This window comes from Globicephala melas, chromosome 8 (genome assembly GCF_963455315.2).
Source record: "Globicephala melas chromosome 8, mGloMel1.2, whole genome shotgun sequence".
In the NCBI taxonomy this organism is placed as follows: Eukaryota; Metazoa; Chordata; class Mammalia; order Artiodactyla; family Delphinidae; genus Globicephala; species Globicephala melas.
In genome coordinates this window covers 6,127,266-6,147,021 of record NC_083321.1, presented here as the reverse complement: position 1 = coordinate 6,147,021, position 19,756 = coordinate 6,127,266, and the positions used below count along the sequence as shown (strand labels likewise).

Genomic DNA, 19,756 nt, shown 5'->3' with positions numbered 1-19,756 from the left:
GCGGAGGCTGTGAAAGGGCTCTGTGCGCTGTTAGGTGCTGCAGAGGTGGAGCCTGCCTGTCACCACTGAGGACAGCGGAGGAGCCTGGGCATGAGGAGTCCCTCTCTGGGACCACGGGGCTCAGGCCCATCTGGGGCAGAGGCAGCTCTTACACCAGGGCTCTCAGCCCCTGCTGAGTGCACGAATTGCCTGGCGAGCTTGTTGAAATGCAGCTTCTGACCCAGCAGGCCTGAGCAGGTGGGGCGTGAGGGTCTGCATTTCTCGGGCAAAGTCAGTGCTGCCGGTCTGTCAACTGCACTCTGGGCCAGAAGGTCTTAGACTGTGGGAGAAGAGCTTGGGGGTCGATGGGGGCAGGGAGGGGGGCACTCCAGGAGGCAGGTTCGGGTGGTGTGGCCAGGCCACGGGCCTCCCTCCCCCTGCAGGAGAAGCTGGAACGTGTGATCCTGGGTAGTAAGGCCGCGGAGCAGCACCCGGAGGAAGTCGGGGGCCTCTGGCAGACCTGCGGGGAGCTCATGTTCTCTCTGGAATCGAGGCTTCGACACCTCGGGCTGGGGAAGGAGGTGAGGCCCCCCCAACCACACTGGGGACTGGAGGGCATCCTTGGGGGCCGCCTGGTATGGAGGGAGGGGCACCCGATGGGGAGGCAGCGGGCTGTCCGTCACGCCTGAGGCCAAGCTGCCCTCCACTGCAGGCCTCAGCGCCATCATTTGTAAGCAGGTTGGATGGAATGCTTTCTGAATGCCCTCCCAGTTCTGACATCCTGGGATGCCATGTGCAGGAGGAAGGAAGGAGAGAAGCTGAGAGCTGGAGGGAGCTGAGGAGGGGGCATGGGAAAGGAGGGGGCCAAAGCTTCCCACCTCTGGAGGCTGCTTGGGAGCTGCGTGGGGTGAGGGATGCAGCAAACCGTAGGGGCGGGCCCGCGAGAGGCTGGCACAGAGCTTCAGGAAGGCTGGACTTGGGCCTCTGTTTGTTGTTTGTGTTGTAATTTTTTCCCCCTGGAAAGAGTTGGAGAGGGACAGTGGAGGCTGCTGAGAGGAAGTGGAGGAAGCCAGAGGCTGGAGAGGGTGGCTGGGAAGGAATTCACCAGCTTCCCCAACCCAACTCAGCAACGCCTACTTCCCATCTGCCCCTTCCCCGACAGGGAGTCACCACCTATTTCTCTGGGAACTGTACCATGGAAGATGCCAAACTAGCCCAAGGCTTTCTGGACTCACAGGTTTGGGGGTTGGGGAACTCGGGGTGGTGGTTTGTTGGGGTCCCCTTGGCACTGGCGCTCACTCCTGTGTCTCAGCTTGGGCCCAGAGGCATGGGCATCTTGGGTCCTTGAGGTGGAGAAGACTTGGGAATCCTCGTCTAAGGGTCAGCCTGGCGTGAATGAAGATGTCCCCGTGTGTGCCCTGATGGAGCTGCCCCTGCCCCACCCTGGGCTGAAGGGCCTTGTGACAGCCTCAGGGCAGGAGGACACAGAACATCAGAGCTGCTTGGATTGGGCTGGGGCATCCATGTGTCACTTTCACCTCCCAGCTCAGCCGCACAGCGACATTTCCTTATCTGTGGAATGGGACCTGCCTCCTGTACCCCGGGTTAGCTGAGGTCACGAAGTGTCTTGCACAGCGCTTAGTAAAAGTTAGCGCTTAGTGTACTGAGCAGAGCGAGAGTCTGCCCTGGCCTGCCCCTGCTCTCTCCCCTCGCAGACAACTCAGGCACGTCCACCGGAGGCCCCGGACTGCTTTACCTGTGTATCTTCTCTCTCTGGTGTGACCCACTTTCCCTCCCCCCACCCCACAGCCCGCTCTGGACTTACTCTCCCCCAAACCCCTGCCCTGGTCTTTTCCAGAACCTCAGTGCCTACAACACACGGCTCTTCAAGGAGGTCGGCCAGGATGGGAAGCCCTGCTACGAGGTGCGGTTGGCTTCTGTGCTGAGCACAGGTGAGCTCACGCCCCTTCTCCTCCTTCCTGTGTTCCTGGACCAGCGTGGAGGGGGCCAGAACCCAGGACAGGGTTAGCCGACTATGGTAGCTGCAGGCAGTAACCACAGTTGTAATAGTTACGGCACACGTTGATCGAAGGCTTGCTAGGTGCAAGCCCTAGTGCTCAGCAAATGGTGTTCCTGTGAGGTGAGCGTCCCCAGCCCCGGTGCTGCTGGTGGTGATGTAAACCTAAGAGGAGGCTCAAGGGCAGGGGAAGGGCCTTTGTTCCACCTGGCGAACATCACTGCTGCAAGCCTCTGACAGGGGCCACGTGTTGGCCATGGTCCTCATCCTCCAGGCAGTGGCGCAGAAGATACCAATCCACGTAAACAATGGAAGTAGAGGCTGGACCATATGTCCCATGACAGCCTAGAGGAGAAATCCAAACTGCACATCAGTGAAGGCTTAATGGAAAAGGTGACCACCTGGGCTTCCCTGGTGGCGCAGAGAGTCCGCCTGTCGATGCGGGGGACGCGGGTTCGTGCCCCGGTCCGGGAGGGTCCCACATGCCGCGGAGCGGCTGGGCCCGTGAGCCATGGCTGCTGAGCCTGCGCGTCTGGAGCCTGTGCTCCACAACAGGAGAGGTCACGGCAGTGAGAGGCCCGCGTACAGCAAAAAAAAAAAAAGGTGACCACGTGTGTCTTGGAGGTTGGGGACAATACAGAAAGGTGGGGGTGGTGAACTTACTAAAATCCACTTCCTAAATATCTCCCCAAGTACCTTCAAGGCAAAGCCCAGATGCACTTCTAAGGGCTCCATCATTTGGAATTTCTTGGTTATAAGTGAGGAAACCTGTTTCAAATTTGCCTACAGCAAAGGGGACTTCGTAGGCTTGAGTAATTAAGAAGCCCAGAATATAGTAGCTTCAGGCACAGCTGGATCCAGCTGCTCAGACAGTATTCTCAGAAATTTCTCTCTCTGTCTCTTGGCTCAGCTCTCTTTGACTTCACCCACAGCAGGCTGCTCCCATCTACATGTCCAGTGGTAGGTGTTAGCTGTTGGCTGGGGCCTCGGCTGGGGCTGTCAACCAAAACACACAGCCTGGCCCACCAGCTGGGCCATTCCAGCAAAGAGAGCCCTCTTCTCCCCGAAGTAGTGTCTTAACGTCTGGGAGTGGCTCAGGTTTCTCTGTTTCGGGTCCTTGTGGTTAAGGGACCCTGGTCCCAAGCCTACCTCACAGCCAGGTGGACTCACAGCCAGGTGGACCCACCACCTGGGCTCGGGGTGGTTGTGAGGGGGTGGTTCTCAAAAGAAAACTGGCGTCTGTTACCAGGTGAGGGGGATACAGATGCAGCATTAAGAGAAGCATCCAGGCCCCTGTGAGGACCTTTGTAACCCCGTCCTCCCTTCCACACCCACCTCCCACCTCCCAGCCCCAGCATCCCACTTAGACTTTGGGCTGCAGCCACGCTCAGCAGCTTCCAATTCCCTGAAAACCCCATGTTCTCACCTACCCCCTCCAGGCCTTTGCACGGTCTGTTCCCCATTGCCGCTTGGAATGTCCTTCCTCCTCTCTAGGTGTTCCACTGATGAACCCTAATCGTCCTGTAGGCCAGGCTTGGACCTCACCTTCCCTGGACCTGTCCCTGTCTTCCCACAGCCTCTTTGCTCATCAGCACGCCCAGTAATTTCCCAGTTATTTTTCTGTTGACTTCAAGCTCCTTGAGAGGAGGAACTCTGTGTTTCATTCACCGGTGCCTTCCCAGCAGCTCTCCCTTCGTTGATCCTCAGATACCAAGCAAAGGAGGACAGGTCGGGAACAGCACTCCTGGTGGAGGGAACAGCATGAGCCAAAGCAAGGTGGTGGGAAGGTTTAGGGAGCAGCACGTACGTAGTGCGATTTGACTAGGGAAGAGGATAAGGGTTCCAGGGAATAGGAGGGGATCACACGGGAGTATGAGCTGGGCCTCTAGGATGCAGCAGAGGACAGTGGTTAAGAGTGTGGCTCTGGAGCCAGGCTGCCTGACGTAACAAGCGCCCCCATTTGTTTAGTGATACAAAGCCACCTTTTCATGCTCCTGGGCTCTGTGGGTCAGGATTTGGATGAGGCACGCTAGGAACAGCATGTCTCTGGCTGACAATGTCTGAGGCCTCAGCTGGGAAGACTTAGAGGTGGGGGGCGACTCAACAGCTAGGGGCTGCATCCTCTGCCTGCTCACCGACTCACACGTCCAGTGGTAGATGTTAGCTGTTGGCTGGGACCTCAGCTGGGGCTGTCAACCAGAACACCTCACACAGCATCTTCATATTGCTCGTGGTGGCTGGGCTCCAGAGCGAACACCCCAAGAGAGCCAGGCAGACGCCGTGTCGCCGTTTGTGACCTAGCCTCGGCAGTCACATGGCGTCGCTTCTGCTGTAGCCACAAGCCTGCCTGCCCCGCTTCAAGAGGAGAAGTCCTGATAGGAGAAGTCACTTTGGGAGATGGGAGATACTGTGGCCATCTTTTCTTTTTTCTTAAATATAAGCTAGAAGTATGTTGTATGGATCAGAGACAACAGGCAAAATACAACAGTGTTAATATCCCATTGCGGACTTCCTGGTGGCGCAGGGGTTAAGAATCCGCCTGCCAATGCAGGGGACACGGGTTTGAGCCCTGGTCCGGGAAGATCCCACATGCCGTGGAGCAACTAAGCCCGTGCGCCACAGCTACTGAGCCTGCGCTCTAGAGCCTGCGAGCCACAGCTACTGAAGCCCACATGCCTAGAGCCCATGCTCTGCACCAAGAGAAGCCACCGCGATGAGAAGCCCGCGCACCACAACGAAGGCTGGCCACAACTAGAGAAAGCCCACGTGCAGCAACAAAGACCCAACACAGCGAAAAAAATAAAATCCTTTAAAAAAAAATATCCCATTGCTTCTGTAACAAATCACCACAAATGTAATGGCATAAAACAACACAAATTTATTCTGTTACAGTTCTGGAGGTCCAAAGTCTAAAAGAAGACTCCAGTTCCTTCTGGAGCCTTCAGGGGAAGTCTGTTGCCTTGCCTCTTTCTGTCTCTAGAAGCTGCCTGCATTCCTCGGCCTGTGGCCCTTTCCTCACATCTCTCCCTCTTCTTTCTTCTCTCATCACATCTCCTACCTCCCTTCACCCTCCTGTCTCCTCCTTATAAGGACTCTTGTGATTACATCTAGGGTATGGCTAGCTTTTTAAATACAATCTGCCACACTGGGTTTGAATCCGACTCTGCCGCTTGCTGCTGTGTGACCTTCAAAAACTGACTTAACCTCTCGGTGCCTTAGCTTCCCCATCTGTAGAACAGAGATAATAATTTCCCTCTCCCCACAGAGCTGATACAAGGCTCAAATGAGTTAACATGTAAATCACTTAGAACATTTCATGTAACATAACATTGGGTTGGCCAAACCGTTCGTTTGGGTTTTTCTGTAAGGTGGTACGGAAAAAGCCGAACGACCTTTTGGCCAACCCGGTATCTATATTTTTGAAGATGAAAGTTTATACTAATTTCTGTGGGCAGTGGGGAGCCATTGAAGATCTTCGAGTAAAGGAGTGTCACAGCGAGAAGCCTGCTGGGGTGTCTTGTATTAGCCTTTTCCCTGAGCCATCCTTTTTCCCTCAGAGCCTATTCTGGACTCCGAAATGAATTCCAAGCTGAAGAGCTATGAATTCCAGGGAAGCAATTTCCGGGTGACCCGGGGAGACTATGCACCCATCCTCCAGAAGGTAGTGGAGCACCTGGAGAAAGCCAAGGTAGGGCTGGCTAGGGGTTGAGGTGCTTCTCCAGGCCCCTCTGGGCAGCAGAGGTGGGTATGGGGATGGGTGGGTAGCCTGAGGTTGACCAACCCTTGCTCACCCCCAGGCCTATGCAGCCACCAGCCACCAGGAGCAGATGCTGGCCCAGTACATAGAAAGCTTCACCCACGGCTCTATCGAGGCCCACAAGAAGGGCTCTCGCTTCTGGATCCAGGACAAAGCCCCCATCGTGGAGAGGTGAGGCGCCAGCCTTCACCCCACCCTGCCCCCTCCCCCCGCCCCGCCTCCATCTCAGCCCTTCTCTCCCCCAGTTACATCGGGTTCATCGAGAGCTACCGAGACCCCTTTGGCTCCCGCGGAGAGTTTGAAGGTAACTTCTGGGAGGTGGGCGGTCGGATGGAAACCCTTACCCTTGTCCCCTGAGGACTCTCCCCTCCCCGCTCCTCCCTCAGCAGTAATAATAACAATGACAACAGCCACTGATGATTTGCCATGTACTGGACACGTAGCTCATTTTGACACCATCATCCTATGAGAATGTCTCTCCTCACTTCACAGTTGTGGGAACTGAGGCACAGGTCGTGGGTGGCCTAGTCTAGGCACCTTGGCTCTGAGCCACTTTGCTGTGCTGCCTCTCATGTCTGGTCCAGGCATAGGCTCCAGCTTTGTCACTTAATGGCTGTGTGACCTTGAGCCACTTAACCCCACCTCTGCGCATCCGTCACTCCTTTTTGGGTGTCGTGGGAAGTGAGGTATTATATGCAGACAGCTCAGCACAATGCCAGGCGTGGAAATGGTGCTGAGTTGATGGGAGCAGAATTAACACTGGGACTGTGAACTTGACTCGGCTGCTGTCATCTCAGGACAGGTGGCAGGCTGCCTCGGCCCTTGTGTCCAAGCCCCCATGGGAACCACTAGTGCAGGGCAGGGCACCCAGCCTGAGGATTTAGACTTGTTTCTGCCAAGCTTCATCCTCCCCAGCCCCTGGATGGAGAGTCTGGAGCATCCAGCTGCCAAAAGCCCGCGAGATTAGCCTTGGAGGAGAGAGGAAAGCCCCGACAGCCCATGAGGGCTTGGATCTGAGCCCAGAGATCCAGGCCCAGGGACACGGCAGAAGGGACAGGCAGTCCAGGGGCCGGAGGGTGAGACAGGTTTCCTGCCTGATTTGCCAGGCCTGCTCTGAGGGCCAAGACCCCAGGGCCTCCTCAGCAGCCTCAGTCTCAGAGGTCCCCCCCTTTTTACACAACTCATTGTGAGTATTAGAAAAGTAGTCTCTGTTCGTGGTCAAAAATTATGAAAATACAGACCAAAACAAATCAACTGGGATTGTACCCACCCCAAGGTTAAAATTTGGAATGTACTTTTTGTCTTCTGTTTTTGTATAGTGCTGTGCTTAAAAACGTGTGTGTGATTTAAAATCTGCATTTGTTGCAAGTAATTGGAACAGTACAGACGTATGTAGGATAAAATGTGAAATCCCTCCTTTACTATCCTCTCCTATGTCACACCCCTCCTGAGATCACCACAGCTCGCAGTTGAGTACAGGTCCTTCCAGGCCTTTGTCGAAGCATTCACACACACACACACACACACACACACACACACACACACACACACACACACATTCCTTTTTTTTTTTTTTAAATAAGTTTATTTATTTTTGGCTGCGTTGGGTCTTCATTGTGGCACACAGGCTTTTCATTGCGGTGGCTTCTCTTGTCGCGGAGCACGGGTTCTAGGCACGCGGGCTTCAGTAATTGTGGCTTGTGGGCTCAGTAGTTGTGGCTCGCGGGCTCTAGAGCCTAGGCTCAGTAGTTGTGGCACACGGGCTTAGTTGCTCCGTGGCATGTGGGATATTCCCAGACCAGGGCTCGAACCCGTGTCCCCTGCATTGGCAAGCGGATTCTTAACCACTGCGCCACCAGGGACGTCCCCACACATTCCTTTTAACTCATCTAGGTAAATGAGCTTATATTCTATGTATTGTTCTGTCACTTGGTTTTTTCACTTAATCATGTATAGTGGATACTTTTCCTATCAGTATATATAGACCTACCACATTCTTTTTAATAGGTGTATAGTATTCACAATATATCATAAATAATTCCCCACAGCATTTGATATTGTACTACATATCTAACAGCTGCATGGCATGCCATCACATAGCTGCCCCCTGATTTATTTAATAATCCCCAATCATTGGACATTTATTTAGGTCGCTTTTCCTTCTTTGCTATTTTAATCATCCTCTCTTCCTGCCCTGGTGTGATGATTTCATCAGACAGAGCGAATCCAGATGGAGAGGCATTGCCAAGCCCATCCCTCGGCCAGGTTAAGGTTGACCCCTTCCTCGGTCTAGGTCAGGCCTTTCCAGCGCACAGTCCCTGCAGGGTTAGCAGGAATTACATCAAGAAGGATTTGTTGCTCAGCAGCAGGGAGTCTCTGCTTGCAGGACTCTTTAACGTGCAAATGTGCATTGCGAACCTTTAAGAAGATGGAGGTAGAGTGTATAGTTTTGCCCAAAATTATCTGACCAGGGAGCTCTTTCTTTATGAAGGCTCTCATAGAAAATGTGTTCTATGGAGTACAATTTTGGAAATTGTACTGCTTTGAGCCAGGAACGCTAACTGCACTGAATCTGAAAGGATCAGTCCCAGCCGCCTGTGCGGCAGCCTCACTCACCACCGCATAAGCCAGGTGCACTAGCCGTGCAGGACAGTTCACAGTTCCCCCAAAAAGGAGAGCATCTTTTTTTGTTCACGTCGTCCCTTCCACTGGGCATCTGATCCTTTCCCCATCATCCCCTATGTACTCCCCACAATCTCCTTTAAGATCCACCTCAGGTGTTACTCAGCGAAGCCTTCTCTCTGTTCCCCACCCATCCCAAAACAGTGACCTCGTGGAGGCAGGGCCCAGGCCTGGGTCACCGTCCTCCCGAGTGGCCAGCACAGGGTCACTGTGCACAGCAGGCATTCAATACCTGCATGACGGCTGGAGGGTTAGAGGGGTTGAGGAGGGTGTGAGATCCCTTCCAAACCCTGCCAACCCACAGCCCACTCTGTCCCCCCACAGGCTTCGTGGCCATGGTGAACAAGGCCATGAGTGCCAAGTTTGAGTGGCTAGTGGCAAGTGCGGAGCAGCTGTTGAAGGAGCTTCCCTGGCCCCCAGCCTTCGAGAAGGACAAGTTCCTCACCCCCGACTTCACCTCCCTGGATGTTCTCACCTTCGCCGGCTCCGGCATCCCTGCCGGCATCAACATCCCCAACTGTGAGCTTCCGTGGGCCCTGCCCCTCGAACACGACAGGATGGCCCAAACCCCCAGGAGACCCCACTGAGAGTCGCACCCTCCGCCTCCACACACTCACCCTGACCACAAATCACCCTGCTCCGCTCACCATCCCGGCCTGTCCCTCTTGTCCAGACTCCTCGTCTGTGACCCTTGACCTTTGCCCCTTCTCCCTGGTCCCCACCCTCACCTTCTCCAGATGACGACCTAAGGCAGACGGAAGGCTTTAAGAACGTGTCGCTGGGGAACGTGCTGGCCGTGGCCTATGCCACACAGCGGGAGAAGCTCACCTTCCTGGAGGAGGAGGACAAGGTGGGCACCGGCAGCCCAAGGGCCGGCGCTGGGCCTGGCCTGACCTCAGCTGATGCAGGGAGGCGGACAGGCCAGCGCAGAGGAGAGGAAAGAACGTGGCTTCGGGCCTGGCTCTGCTGCTTCCCCACTTGTGACCTTTGACCTTGTGTCTTTGGAGCCTGTTTCCCCAGCTGGCAAACAGTGGAGGCAGACCCTTCTTCGCAGGTTGCTGCAAGGATGGGATGGGCTTTGCGGTGCCCAGTGTAGTAGGCCTTTAGCAAATGTGTGCATCACGATGGGCCCTCGGCCTGGCACGGGGGGTGTGGGCAGGCCGTGTGACCGTGGTGGGACAGTGGGCAGCATGGGTCTCTGCTTGTCTCGGCAGGACCTGTACATCCGCTGGAAGGGACCCTCCTTTGACGTGCAGGTGGGGCTGCACGAGCTGTTGGGCCACGGCAGCGGCAAGCTCTTTGTGCAGGTAAGAACACGGGGCTGGCCGTGGTGCCCGCAGGAGCCTCTGCAGAGCCAGGCCTACGGCTCCCCTCCTCCACAGTCAGCCCCTCAGAGGTGAAGCTGCTCCAGTCTTGGCCCTCAGTGTCTCAGCCTCCCCCAAGATGTCCCAGGATTGAGTGGGACCTGCAGGACTATCCAGCTAAGGTCCCCCCACAGGAAGAATTGCTTGGTTCAGGCCAGGGAAGCCTGCCCTGAGGGTGTGACCCAGGCAGCCCCAGGGCTAGAGAGGCCAGGAGGGGGCAGTGTCTGGAGCCCCTAGTCCTGAGGCTGCAGCACTGTGTGTCTTTGCACTGCTGTTCCCTGGAGCCTGTACCTTTCCAGGTATTGAAGGGGGCCCCTTCTCCCCAGAGCTGCCCCTTCCTCCTGGCCAGCCAGAGTGACTGGAGCGCCCTCAGCACCCACTCAGGGAATATGAGAAGACAGACAGCCTTTCTGGCAGGCCGGGAAGAGCCCATTGTGGACCCCCAGCCCGGAGCTGCATGGATGACATGACTGGGGGTGGGTGGGGCAGGGCTGTCAGAGAGTGCAGCGTTGGGCCTGCTCCTTGTGGGGTGGAGCTGCCTCTCCAAATGGGGATGGGCTGGGCCTGGAAGTCAGGAGGATCCAGAGAGCAGCTGATGGGGGCACAGCTTGGCATTGGGCTTTGTCCAGGCTTTGAAGTCCCAGGGAAGCGGGGACACATGTGGCCCCTCGATGGCCTTGCACAACAAGACAGTTCCCCTCCCTGAGCCTCAGTTGGCCCATCTGTAAAATGGGGTTCCTGACTCCTATGGTATGGCTTTTGTGAGGAATAAAGGCAAAGCCCTGGGATTTGCTTGGCACTCGATAAGCCCTCTGAAAATGGGTGTTATTGTTAAGAGACAGTGTGCACAGACATTATGTGCTCTGATTCGGCTTTGGGGTTCTTAGTCTCTGAGCCTTAGTTTCCTCCTCTGTGAAGTGGGGTAGTAATAGAATGTTCCTTGGAGGGTGGTTGCAAGGGTGAAACGGATGGTGCACGAAAGGCGCTTGGCACATGGAGAGGACGGTGAGGGTGATGCTTCTGAGGCCGAGAGTCACGTGCTGCGACCTCCTCTGCCAGCAGAGGGGCCAGGAAGGTGAGAAGCGGCCAGGCCTTCTGGTCCACCCACTGGGACATCTCCAGCTGGGCTCTGGAGATACTGAGTCCAAGTCTTCATGTGACTTTGGGCATGTGCCTCCCCGTCTGGCCTGCAGTGTCACTGTCTGTGCAGGGGTAGGTGCCTGACGTTCTCCTACCTCCGGGGCTTCTGAGATGTGTCACAGGACAGGTTTGGAGGCGGCAGTGTGTCAGTGGACCTGCTGCTCCTGCCATCCACTCACTGCTCCCGGCACCTTTCTGAGCCACTTGGATCCAGGGCTGAAGGCCTGGCCCAGGGCAGGGGCACCTTGCCCTCACCTGCCCCACATTCATGACCATTCTCCTGCAGGATGAGAAAGGAACATTCAACTTTGACCAGGAGACAGTGATCAACCCAGAGACAGGGGAGCAGGTGAGGGTGGCCTCGGCGGAGCCTTGGGGTGCTGGGACTGGGGCGGCCCAGGGGGATGGCAGGCACCCCTAAGCTTGCTTCCTGGGCCTCCCCTCCCAGATTCAGAGCTGGTACCGGAGCGGGGAGACCTGGGACAGCAAGTTCAGCACTATTGCCTCCAGCTATGAAGAGTGCCGGGCAGAGAGCGTGGGCCTCTACCTCTGCCTCAACCCCCAAGTGCTGGAGTACGAGCAGCAGGCCTGGGTGGGGGGGCCTCCTCTGTGGATGGAGGGGGTGCTGGCAGGGAGGGCAGGGCCCGGGTAGCCTCTGGCCCCCCTCCCCCCTGCCACTTCCCCTCCCTCCCCCAGGATCTTTGGCTTTGAGGGGGCTGATGCAGAAGATGTGGTCTACGTGAACTGGCTCAACATGGTTCGGGCCGGGCTGCTTGCTCTGGAGTTCTACACCCCTGAGGCCTCCAGCTGGAGACAGGTGGGGGCCAGGGGACCCCTCAGGAGGGAAGAGCCTTAGGTGGGGACCAAGATCAGGATTCTGGGTGTAGGGAAGGGACAACCGTACCTACGAGGCACATAAACTGGGTTGATCCCAGAGTCCACTGCATATGAGGGCAAGTCAGGTCACTGTTGTGAGTCTCGGTGTCCCTGTCTGTGAAATGGGAGTAATAATCTCCTTGCCCACCTTTGAGGGTGAATCAGATGAGATGATTTTACTATGATCACTAACAGATGACTTGCATGGGACTTACTCTGTGCCACTTAGTTCTAAGTGCTTTATGTGATTAACCCATTTGTCCCCAGTGTCAACCCAGGAGGTAGGTACTGTTATTACCCTCATTTTAGAGATGAGGAAATTGAAGCACAAAGCGATTAAGTAACTTGCTGGTAACAGAACCAGAATTCAAATCCAAGCAGCCTGCCTCCAGAGCTATTAGGCTACACTGTTCGGTGATGAGATGTACTTTAGAGATAGGGCAAGCAATTGAAATCTTTTAAGAAGTCAAGTAAGTCTGTTTTGAGGAGGCAATATTGTGTCATCAAAAGAACACACGGAGACTTCCCTCGTGGCGCAGTGGTTAAGAATCCACCTGCCAATGCAGGAGACACAGGTTCGGGCCCTGGTCCAGAAAGATCCCACATGCCGTGGAGCAACTAAGCCCCTGTGCCACAACTACCAAGCCTGCTCTCTAGAGCCCGTGAGCCACAACTACTGAGCCCACGTGCCACAACTCCTGAAGCCCACATGCCTAGAGCCCATGCTCCGCAACAAGAGAAGCCACTGCAATAAGAAGCCCGCGCACCGCAACGAAGCGTAGCCCCCGCTCACTGCAACTAAAGAAAGCCCGCGCACAGCAACGAAGACCCAAAACAGCCAAAAATAAATTTAAAATAAATTTATTTTTTTAAAAAACACTTTTTTTTTTTTTTTTTTGTGGTACGCGGGCCTCTCACTGTTGTGGCCTCTCCTGTAGTGGAGCACAGGCTCTGGACGCGCAGGCTCCGCGGCCATGGCTCACGGGCCCAGCCGCTCCGCGGCATGTGGGACCTTCCCGGACCGGGGCACGAACCCCTGTCCCCTGCATCAGCAGGCGGACTCTCAACCACTGCGCCACCAGGGGAGCCCTGAACACACGTTTTAGAGTCAGGAAACTTGGGTTAGTCCTTGCTCTCTCCTACGAGCTGTGTGACCCTGAGCAAGTCACTTCACCTCTCTGGGCCTCTGTTTTGTCATCTGTAAACTGTGGATAACGGTGCCCTCTTGATCCCACTGTTGAATGCAAACAGGATTGTGGAGAAGAAAGTGCTCGGGGTCCTGGTGGCGAGGGGCCCTCTGGGGGTAACTGTTGTCATGAGGGTGGGCTGTGGAGCAGCAGAGGGGATGGTGGGTGACAAGGGGGAACATGGGGCTCTGGGTCCTGCCTGGAAATGGCCTTCCTGTCTACCAGGGCAGCCTGCCCTCCCTTGTGAGAGGAGAAGGGAAGCATTTGAGGGGAGAGGAATAGGCACAAAAGGACCCACAGGCTGGGGAAGAATAAAACGACGATAATAATTGACAATTAGTGCGCACATATGATATATCAGACCTTGGAATGAGCTCTTGATACTTCTTGCCTCGGGGTTGCAAATGATTCCTTTCTCTTTGGCCCCGGCAGGCCCACATGCAGGCCCGGTTTGTGATCCTGAGGGTCTTGCTGGAGGCCGGCGAGGGACTTGTTACCGTCACTCCCACCACAGGCTCCGATGGGCGCCCAGATGCCCAGGTCCACCTTGACCGCAACAAGATCCGGACCGTGGGCAAGCCCGCCCTGGAGAGGTTCCTGCGGAGACTCCAGGTAAACAGGGGCCTCTCACCTTGGAGGCCCCCTCCAGCCTCACCCTGTCTCCCCACCCTGTAACAGGGAAGGCTTCTTGGAGGTGGTGGTATTTAAGCTGGAATTTGAGTGCCAAGGAGGAACCAGCTATTAGAAGATCTGATAGCAGAAGAAACAAAGCGTAAAGCCTGGTCTTGGGACTGGAAGGAGCTTGGTGGGTTGAGAGACAGAGGAGGAAGCCTGGAGCTTGGTGAGTGAACGAGGGAGGGACAGTGGTCACTGCAGCCCTGACGTCCCTCCCAGGTAGGGATGTTTAGAGTCAGTAGACCTTTTGGGGTTCTGGTGCCAGTACTAACCAGCTGTGTAATTGGGGTAACATACTTTGCCTTGCTGGCCTCCACTTTTCTCATCTGTCAAATGAGGTACATCACCTGCCTCACCTGGTAGGAATTAAATGAAACAACATATATGTGGAACTGAGCGATAGAATGTCGTGTTATCCAAGCCAGTGTGACACAAAGTGTGATCCAGAGACCAGCAGCAGCATTGCCCAGGACATGCAGATTCAAAGGCACCACCCCAGGGCTCCTGATTCAGAAATTCTGAGTGCGGGGCCCCGGAACCTGCACGTTTACTAGCCTGCCAGGTGATTCTGACACTCAACAAAGCTGGAGGACCACCGATGGTGACCCACTCCTTACCGGGAAGTGCCTTCCATCAGAACAGGGTCCTGCTGGCTTTTTCAACCTGAAGAAGGCCCAGCCTTCAATTCAGCAAATACCTCTTTATGATTGTACTCCCACCTATTTCCAGAAGGGATGTTAGGCATTTTTCCTAAAAAGATATGTTTGGCCATTAAAGTAAAATAAAATTAGAAATTAAAAATCATTAGATGCAAAACTCAGTGCAGTGTCTTGGGTCAGATTCCGGAATAGATAAAAGACATTAGTGGGAAAACTAGTGAAATCTAAATAACGTCTAGAGTTTAGTTAATACAAATGTACCAATTTTGTAAGATGTTAACAACAGGCAAAACTGGGCCAGGGCCACACGGGAACTCTCTGTACTATCTTGGCAACTTTTCTGTAAATCTAAAATTATTCCAAAACAGTCTATGAATAATAATAATAAGTCACTAGATAAAGGAGTCAAATCTGCCACATCTCCAGCCAGTATCGAACTGTGACTTAGTAGGGAGTGAACGCAGAGCATTCCGTTCTAGAGACTGAAGCAGGTGGGTCTCTGTACGAGAGGAGTCATTCAGCAGAATGGACAGTGTCTGCAGCAGTAGTTTTACAGAAGATACGGAATATGGAAGCATTTTTGGTGTTGCTGTTTCTTTTATTAGCCCCCAGGAAAAGCCAAGAGCAGAGCAAGGAGCCAGCCCCAGGGAAGATGAAGGCTTTTCCATAGGGAAAGGCTTCAGCCATGGGTCACAAACACAGTCATAGCTTTGGCCCACCCGTATTATAAAAGTTGGTGAGGTGAGACACAAATGTGTATTTCTGACTTCTTTGAAGGCCTGACATCAATAGACGTAATTCCCACGTGAACGATGGGCTGGAACTGAGCATCAGCCACTGCGTTTGCACACTTGGACATTTGGACATGGCGTGACTCTCCAGTTTGCCGGGTCCACTACCTACCTGCCTTACTCACTTGTTCATGATAACACCTGGGTCCCGTCAGCACCCCTGTTGCCAACTCTTTGGTTTAAGCTCCTGGGGTCTAACCTGTCGACCTGATGAATGTGTGTTCACATTCTGGGTGTTGAATATCATGCAGAAGAGAGAAAGGTGAGGTATTCTCTCTAACCTTCTCCCAGGAGTTCCCAGTCGGTTTTAATTACTCCAAAGCTAGGGAAAATCATTCTAACCCTGGGTCTAAGAGGGGGAGGCTTACCTGGAGGGTGCCCTAGTAGGAATCCTACTTTGCCACCTGCAAATTGGCAAAAGAAGTAAGGATCAGAGCCACAAAATGTCAGATATTTGGAAGAGAGCTACATAGACCTCCTAGCAATAATCTTTATAATCACTGAAACTAAAAATAGGCAGCTGAAACAGGGTTTAAATCCAGCTGAAGATAAAGGAAGTTATACAGCATGTAGCACAGAGACACAAAGCTAGGAAATTTAAAAGAGAGATTAAGAGACATGGAGGATAGTGTGAAAAGGTCTAATGTACATAAACTGAAGTTCCAAGAGGAAAGGAGAGAGAAAAGGTAAGAGAGGGAATATTAGAAGAGATAATGGCTGAGAATTTTATAGAACTGATTAAAGACCCAATTCATAAATCCAGGAAGCTCTAGAGATACCAAGAATGACAATTGGAACCCCTGTCTAGAAAAGTCATAGAATGGGAATTCCCTGGTGGTCCAGTGGTTAGAACTCTGCGCTTCTATTTCAGGGGGCCCAGGTTCAGTCCCTGGTCGGGGAACTAAGATCCCGCATACTACGTAGCCAAAAAAAAAAAAGTGAAGGCAAAATAAGAGTAGAAATTTAAAGGGGGACATAACTGTAAATATAGCAGGAATTTATGGCAATAACTTTTTAACTTGGATGAATGGACAAATTCCTAGAAAAATAATAACATTAAAATTGACTCATGAATAGATAGCTTGAATAATCCTATAGCCATTACAGAAATTAAATCGGTGGTCTAAAATCTTCATACAAAAAATGCTAAGCTGGGACTTGTCTGGTGGCGCAGTGGTTAAGTATCCACCTGCCAATGCAGGGGACACAGGTTCGAGCCCTGGTCTGGGAAGATCCCATATGCTGCGGAGTAACTAAGCCCGTGTGCCACAACTACTGAGCCTGCGCTCTAGAGCCCACAAGCTACAACTACTGAACCCCGTGTGCCTAGAGCTCGTGCTCTGCAACAGGAGAAGCCACCGCAATGAGAAGCCTGCCGCATCACAACAAAGAATAGCCCCCCCTCGCCGCAACTAGAGAAAGCCCACGTGCAGCAACGAAGACCCAACGCAACCAAAGATAAATAATTAATTAATTTTTTAAAAATGCTAAGCTCACAGAGTTTTACAGATGAATCCTACGAAATATTCAAGTAACAGATGGTATCAATTTTATATAAACTCTTCCATACAATAGAAAAAGAGAGAATGTTCTCTACCTCCTTGTAAGTTGCCAGTTTAATCTTGATACCAAAATCGAAGATAGTTCAGGAAGGGAAAATGTAAATGCCAAAATTCTGAAACAAAATCTTAGATCAAACCCAGAAAATATCAATTTGGGTTTAATCCCAGAAATGAAAGGTTTATTTAACATCATAAAATATATTTATGAAAATCACCATATTAAAGGAGAAAAACCATGATCATCTCAATAGATTTAGAAAAAGTTCTTGAAAGTCCATATCTATTTATGATAAAAAACGCTCAGGAAACTCAGAGTCAAAAAGAATTTCTTTAACCGATAAGAGTTGTCAGTCGCTGTTAGACTGAGGAACAAGTCCTGAGAGCAGGTGAGGGGATTAAGCAGAGATGAGGTCAGGAGGGTGGTGTACAAGCACACACACACTTTATTTCCTATCAAAACTCTTTATATATTGCAGTAGGCAATACATGTTTTTGTTAAAATCACAAGACAGAATCATCAGACAGTATTTCCTTAGTGTTGAAGTTATAGTACAAAACATTCTGCGAACCAGAATATAAACATGCATGAGAACAGACTGTGATTACCGAAACATGCCAAGGACAAACTATAGTTAGAGAAACCGCAAGCAGCCTCACGGGCCAAGACTCATATCTTCTCTAATAATCTTTCGGGTCCTGTCAAGAATTAAGCAGGACTTTGCCATGCTTTAAGCTGCAAGAACTGTCAGCTTGCAGCTGGTTCCCGACCAAGAGTGTCTCAAAAAAAGAAAGTACAGTAAATGTCATTTGTTGAAACACTAGAACATTCCTTTTAAAATCAGGAAGAAGACAAATATACTTTCTATTTCCACTTCTGATCAACAGTGTACTGAAGGTCCTAGCTTTTAGAAGGAAACAAGAAAAACAAGTAAAAAGTTTAGGCATTAGGAAGAAACAAAACTCATCGTTTTGGGAATTCCCTGGCGTTCCAGTGGTTAGGACTGTGCTTCCACTGCAGGGGACACGGGTTTTATCCCCAGTCGGGGAACTAAGATCCCGTATGCCATGTGGGCTGCCAAAAATTTTTTTTAAAAATTAAAAAAAAAACCTTGGGCTTCCCTGGTGGCGCAGTGGTTGGGAGTCTGCCTGCCGTTGCGGGGGATGCGGGTTCGTGCTCCGGTCCGGGAAGATCCCACGTGCCGCGGAGCGGCTGGGCCCGTGAGCCATGGCCACTGAGCCTGCGCGTCCGGAGCCTGTGCTCCGCAACGGGAGAGGCCACGACAGTGAGGGGCCTGCGTACCGCAAAAAACAAACAAACAAACAAAAAAACCATCGTTTTGCAGATGATATGACTGTCTACGTAGGCAAGCCAAAAGAATCTATAAATTATTGAAAGTAATAAAAGAGTTCAGGGGCTTCCCTGGTGGCGCAGTGGTTGAGAGTGTGCCTGCTGATGCGGGGGACACGGGTTCGTGCCCCAATCTGGGAAGATCCCACATGCCGCGGAGCGGCTGGGCCCGTGAGCCACGGCCGCTGAGCCTGCGCGTCCGGAGCCTGTGCTCCGCAACGGGAGAGGCCACAACAGTGAGAGGCCCGCGTACCGCAAAAAAAGAAAAAAAAAAAAAAGAGTTCAGCAAGGTTGAATAAAGGCCCAAGAGGGTTTTTCATGGAACTCTACAAGCTGATGGTAAAATCTAGATGGAAGCGTAAAGGACCGTGAATCAGAGCCACAACACGCTTGAAGCAAAACAGGCTGGGGACTTGTTCCACCAGATACCAAAGTTTATTCTGAGACTTCTAAATTCAGTGTGGCACTGGGGCAGGAATAGACAAATTGACCCGTGGAACAGAACCAAGAGCTTTGATTGGTATATGACAGAAGTGGTGTTGCAGACCACTGGGGAAGGAGGGACCATTTAATAGTGGCCTTGGGACAATAGATTATCCTTATGGAGAGACACTCTGGATTTCTACTTTATACCACACACAGAATTCAATCCCAGAGAGATTAAAGGCTTACACATGAATGGCAAAGTTTTAAACTGAGAAAAGAATATCTTTATGACCTCAGAGTGGAGGAGAATTTCTCCCCATACAAGAAGCACAGGCCATCAAGGAAGAGATCGATCCCTTTAACTACATTAAAAATGACTTTTAGGGACTTCTCTGGTGGTCCAGTGGTTACGACTTTGTGCTTCCACTGCTGTGGGCCTGGGTTTGATCCCTGGTCAGAGAACTAAGATCCCGCAAGCCATGCGGCGCAGCCAAAATAATAACAATAATAATAACTTTTATTCATCAAAACTTACCATAAAGAAGGTGAGAAGATGAGTCTTAAACTAGGATAGGGTATTTACCACATATGTGTTAACAAAAGGTTAGCATCTAAATATATAAAGAACTTTAAAAAAAAAAAAAAAGGGAGGAAAAGACAACCCAACAGAAAAATAGGCAAAACTCATGAACAGAAGAGGAAAATAAGTAGCCCACCAACCTGTGGGATGCTATTCCATCTCGTTAGTCATCAGAAAAGCACAACTTAAACAACGTGAGATTTCCACCCACCATCTTGGCAAAATGAAAAACTGTCAACGCCACCCTGGTGTGCCGAGCAGGACGGACTGCCAGCCCCTGCTTCTGGGAATGTAAACAGGTGCAACAACTCTGGAAAACAATGTGGGCATCGTCCTTTAAGGATGAGCATTCACCTGACCTCCAGACCTTGATTCTCTGGGGAAACCTGCCTCTGAGCATCAGGAGACGTACAGGATGTCCCCAGCAGCCCCAAAGGGCAAAAAGCACAGGTTACACAGCAACAGTGGGAGAGATGAAACTGTGGCGTGTTTGTAAGTGGAATACGTACAGCTTTGAGAAGGGTGAACTATAACTACACGCACAAACACAGATGAATCTCAGATGTAACTCGAGCAGAAAAAGCACGTCACAGGATGTGGGCGAAATTTATGGTTGAGAGTAGAACTCGGGGAAAACAAGGGACTAATGAGCACCAGGTCGAGTGCTGATTCGTCAGATGGGGGAGACCACAGGGTGCAGTCAAGGAGGGGGC

At 52.2% G+C, this 19,756-nt stretch overlaps 1 protein-coding gene across 3 annotated transcripts in view; it reads left to right on the top strand.

Moving 5' to 3' along the window:
• The window catches only part of DPP3 (dipeptidyl peptidase 3), a 35,307-nt gene that overhangs the window by 11,258 nt on the left and 4,293 nt on the right, over nt 1-19,756 (top strand). For all 3 annotated transcript variants that reach the window (XM_030833475.3, XM_030833474.3, XM_060302889.2), the window contains exons 4-16: nt 423-560; nt 1,142-1,216; nt 1,838-1,931; nt 5,554-5,684; nt 5,794-5,924; nt 5,999-6,057; nt 8,760-8,954; nt 9,173-9,285; nt 9,650-9,742; nt 11,226-11,288; nt 11,388-11,512; nt 11,636-11,756; nt 13,435-13,614. In XM_030833475.3, the coding sequence (XP_030689335.2) occupies nt 423-560; nt 1,142-1,216; nt 1,838-1,931; nt 5,554-5,684; nt 5,794-5,924; nt 5,999-6,057; nt 8,760-8,954; nt 9,173-9,285; nt 9,650-9,742; nt 11,226-11,288; nt 11,388-11,512; nt 11,636-11,756; nt 13,435-13,614 (1,518 nt within the window). The remainder of the gene's footprint in view (nt 1-422; nt 561-1,141; nt 1,217-1,837; nt 1,932-5,553; nt 5,685-5,793; nt 5,925-5,998; nt 6,058-8,759; nt 8,955-9,172; nt 9,286-9,649; nt 9,743-11,225; nt 11,289-11,387; nt 11,513-11,635; nt 11,757-13,434; nt 13,615-19,756) is intronic.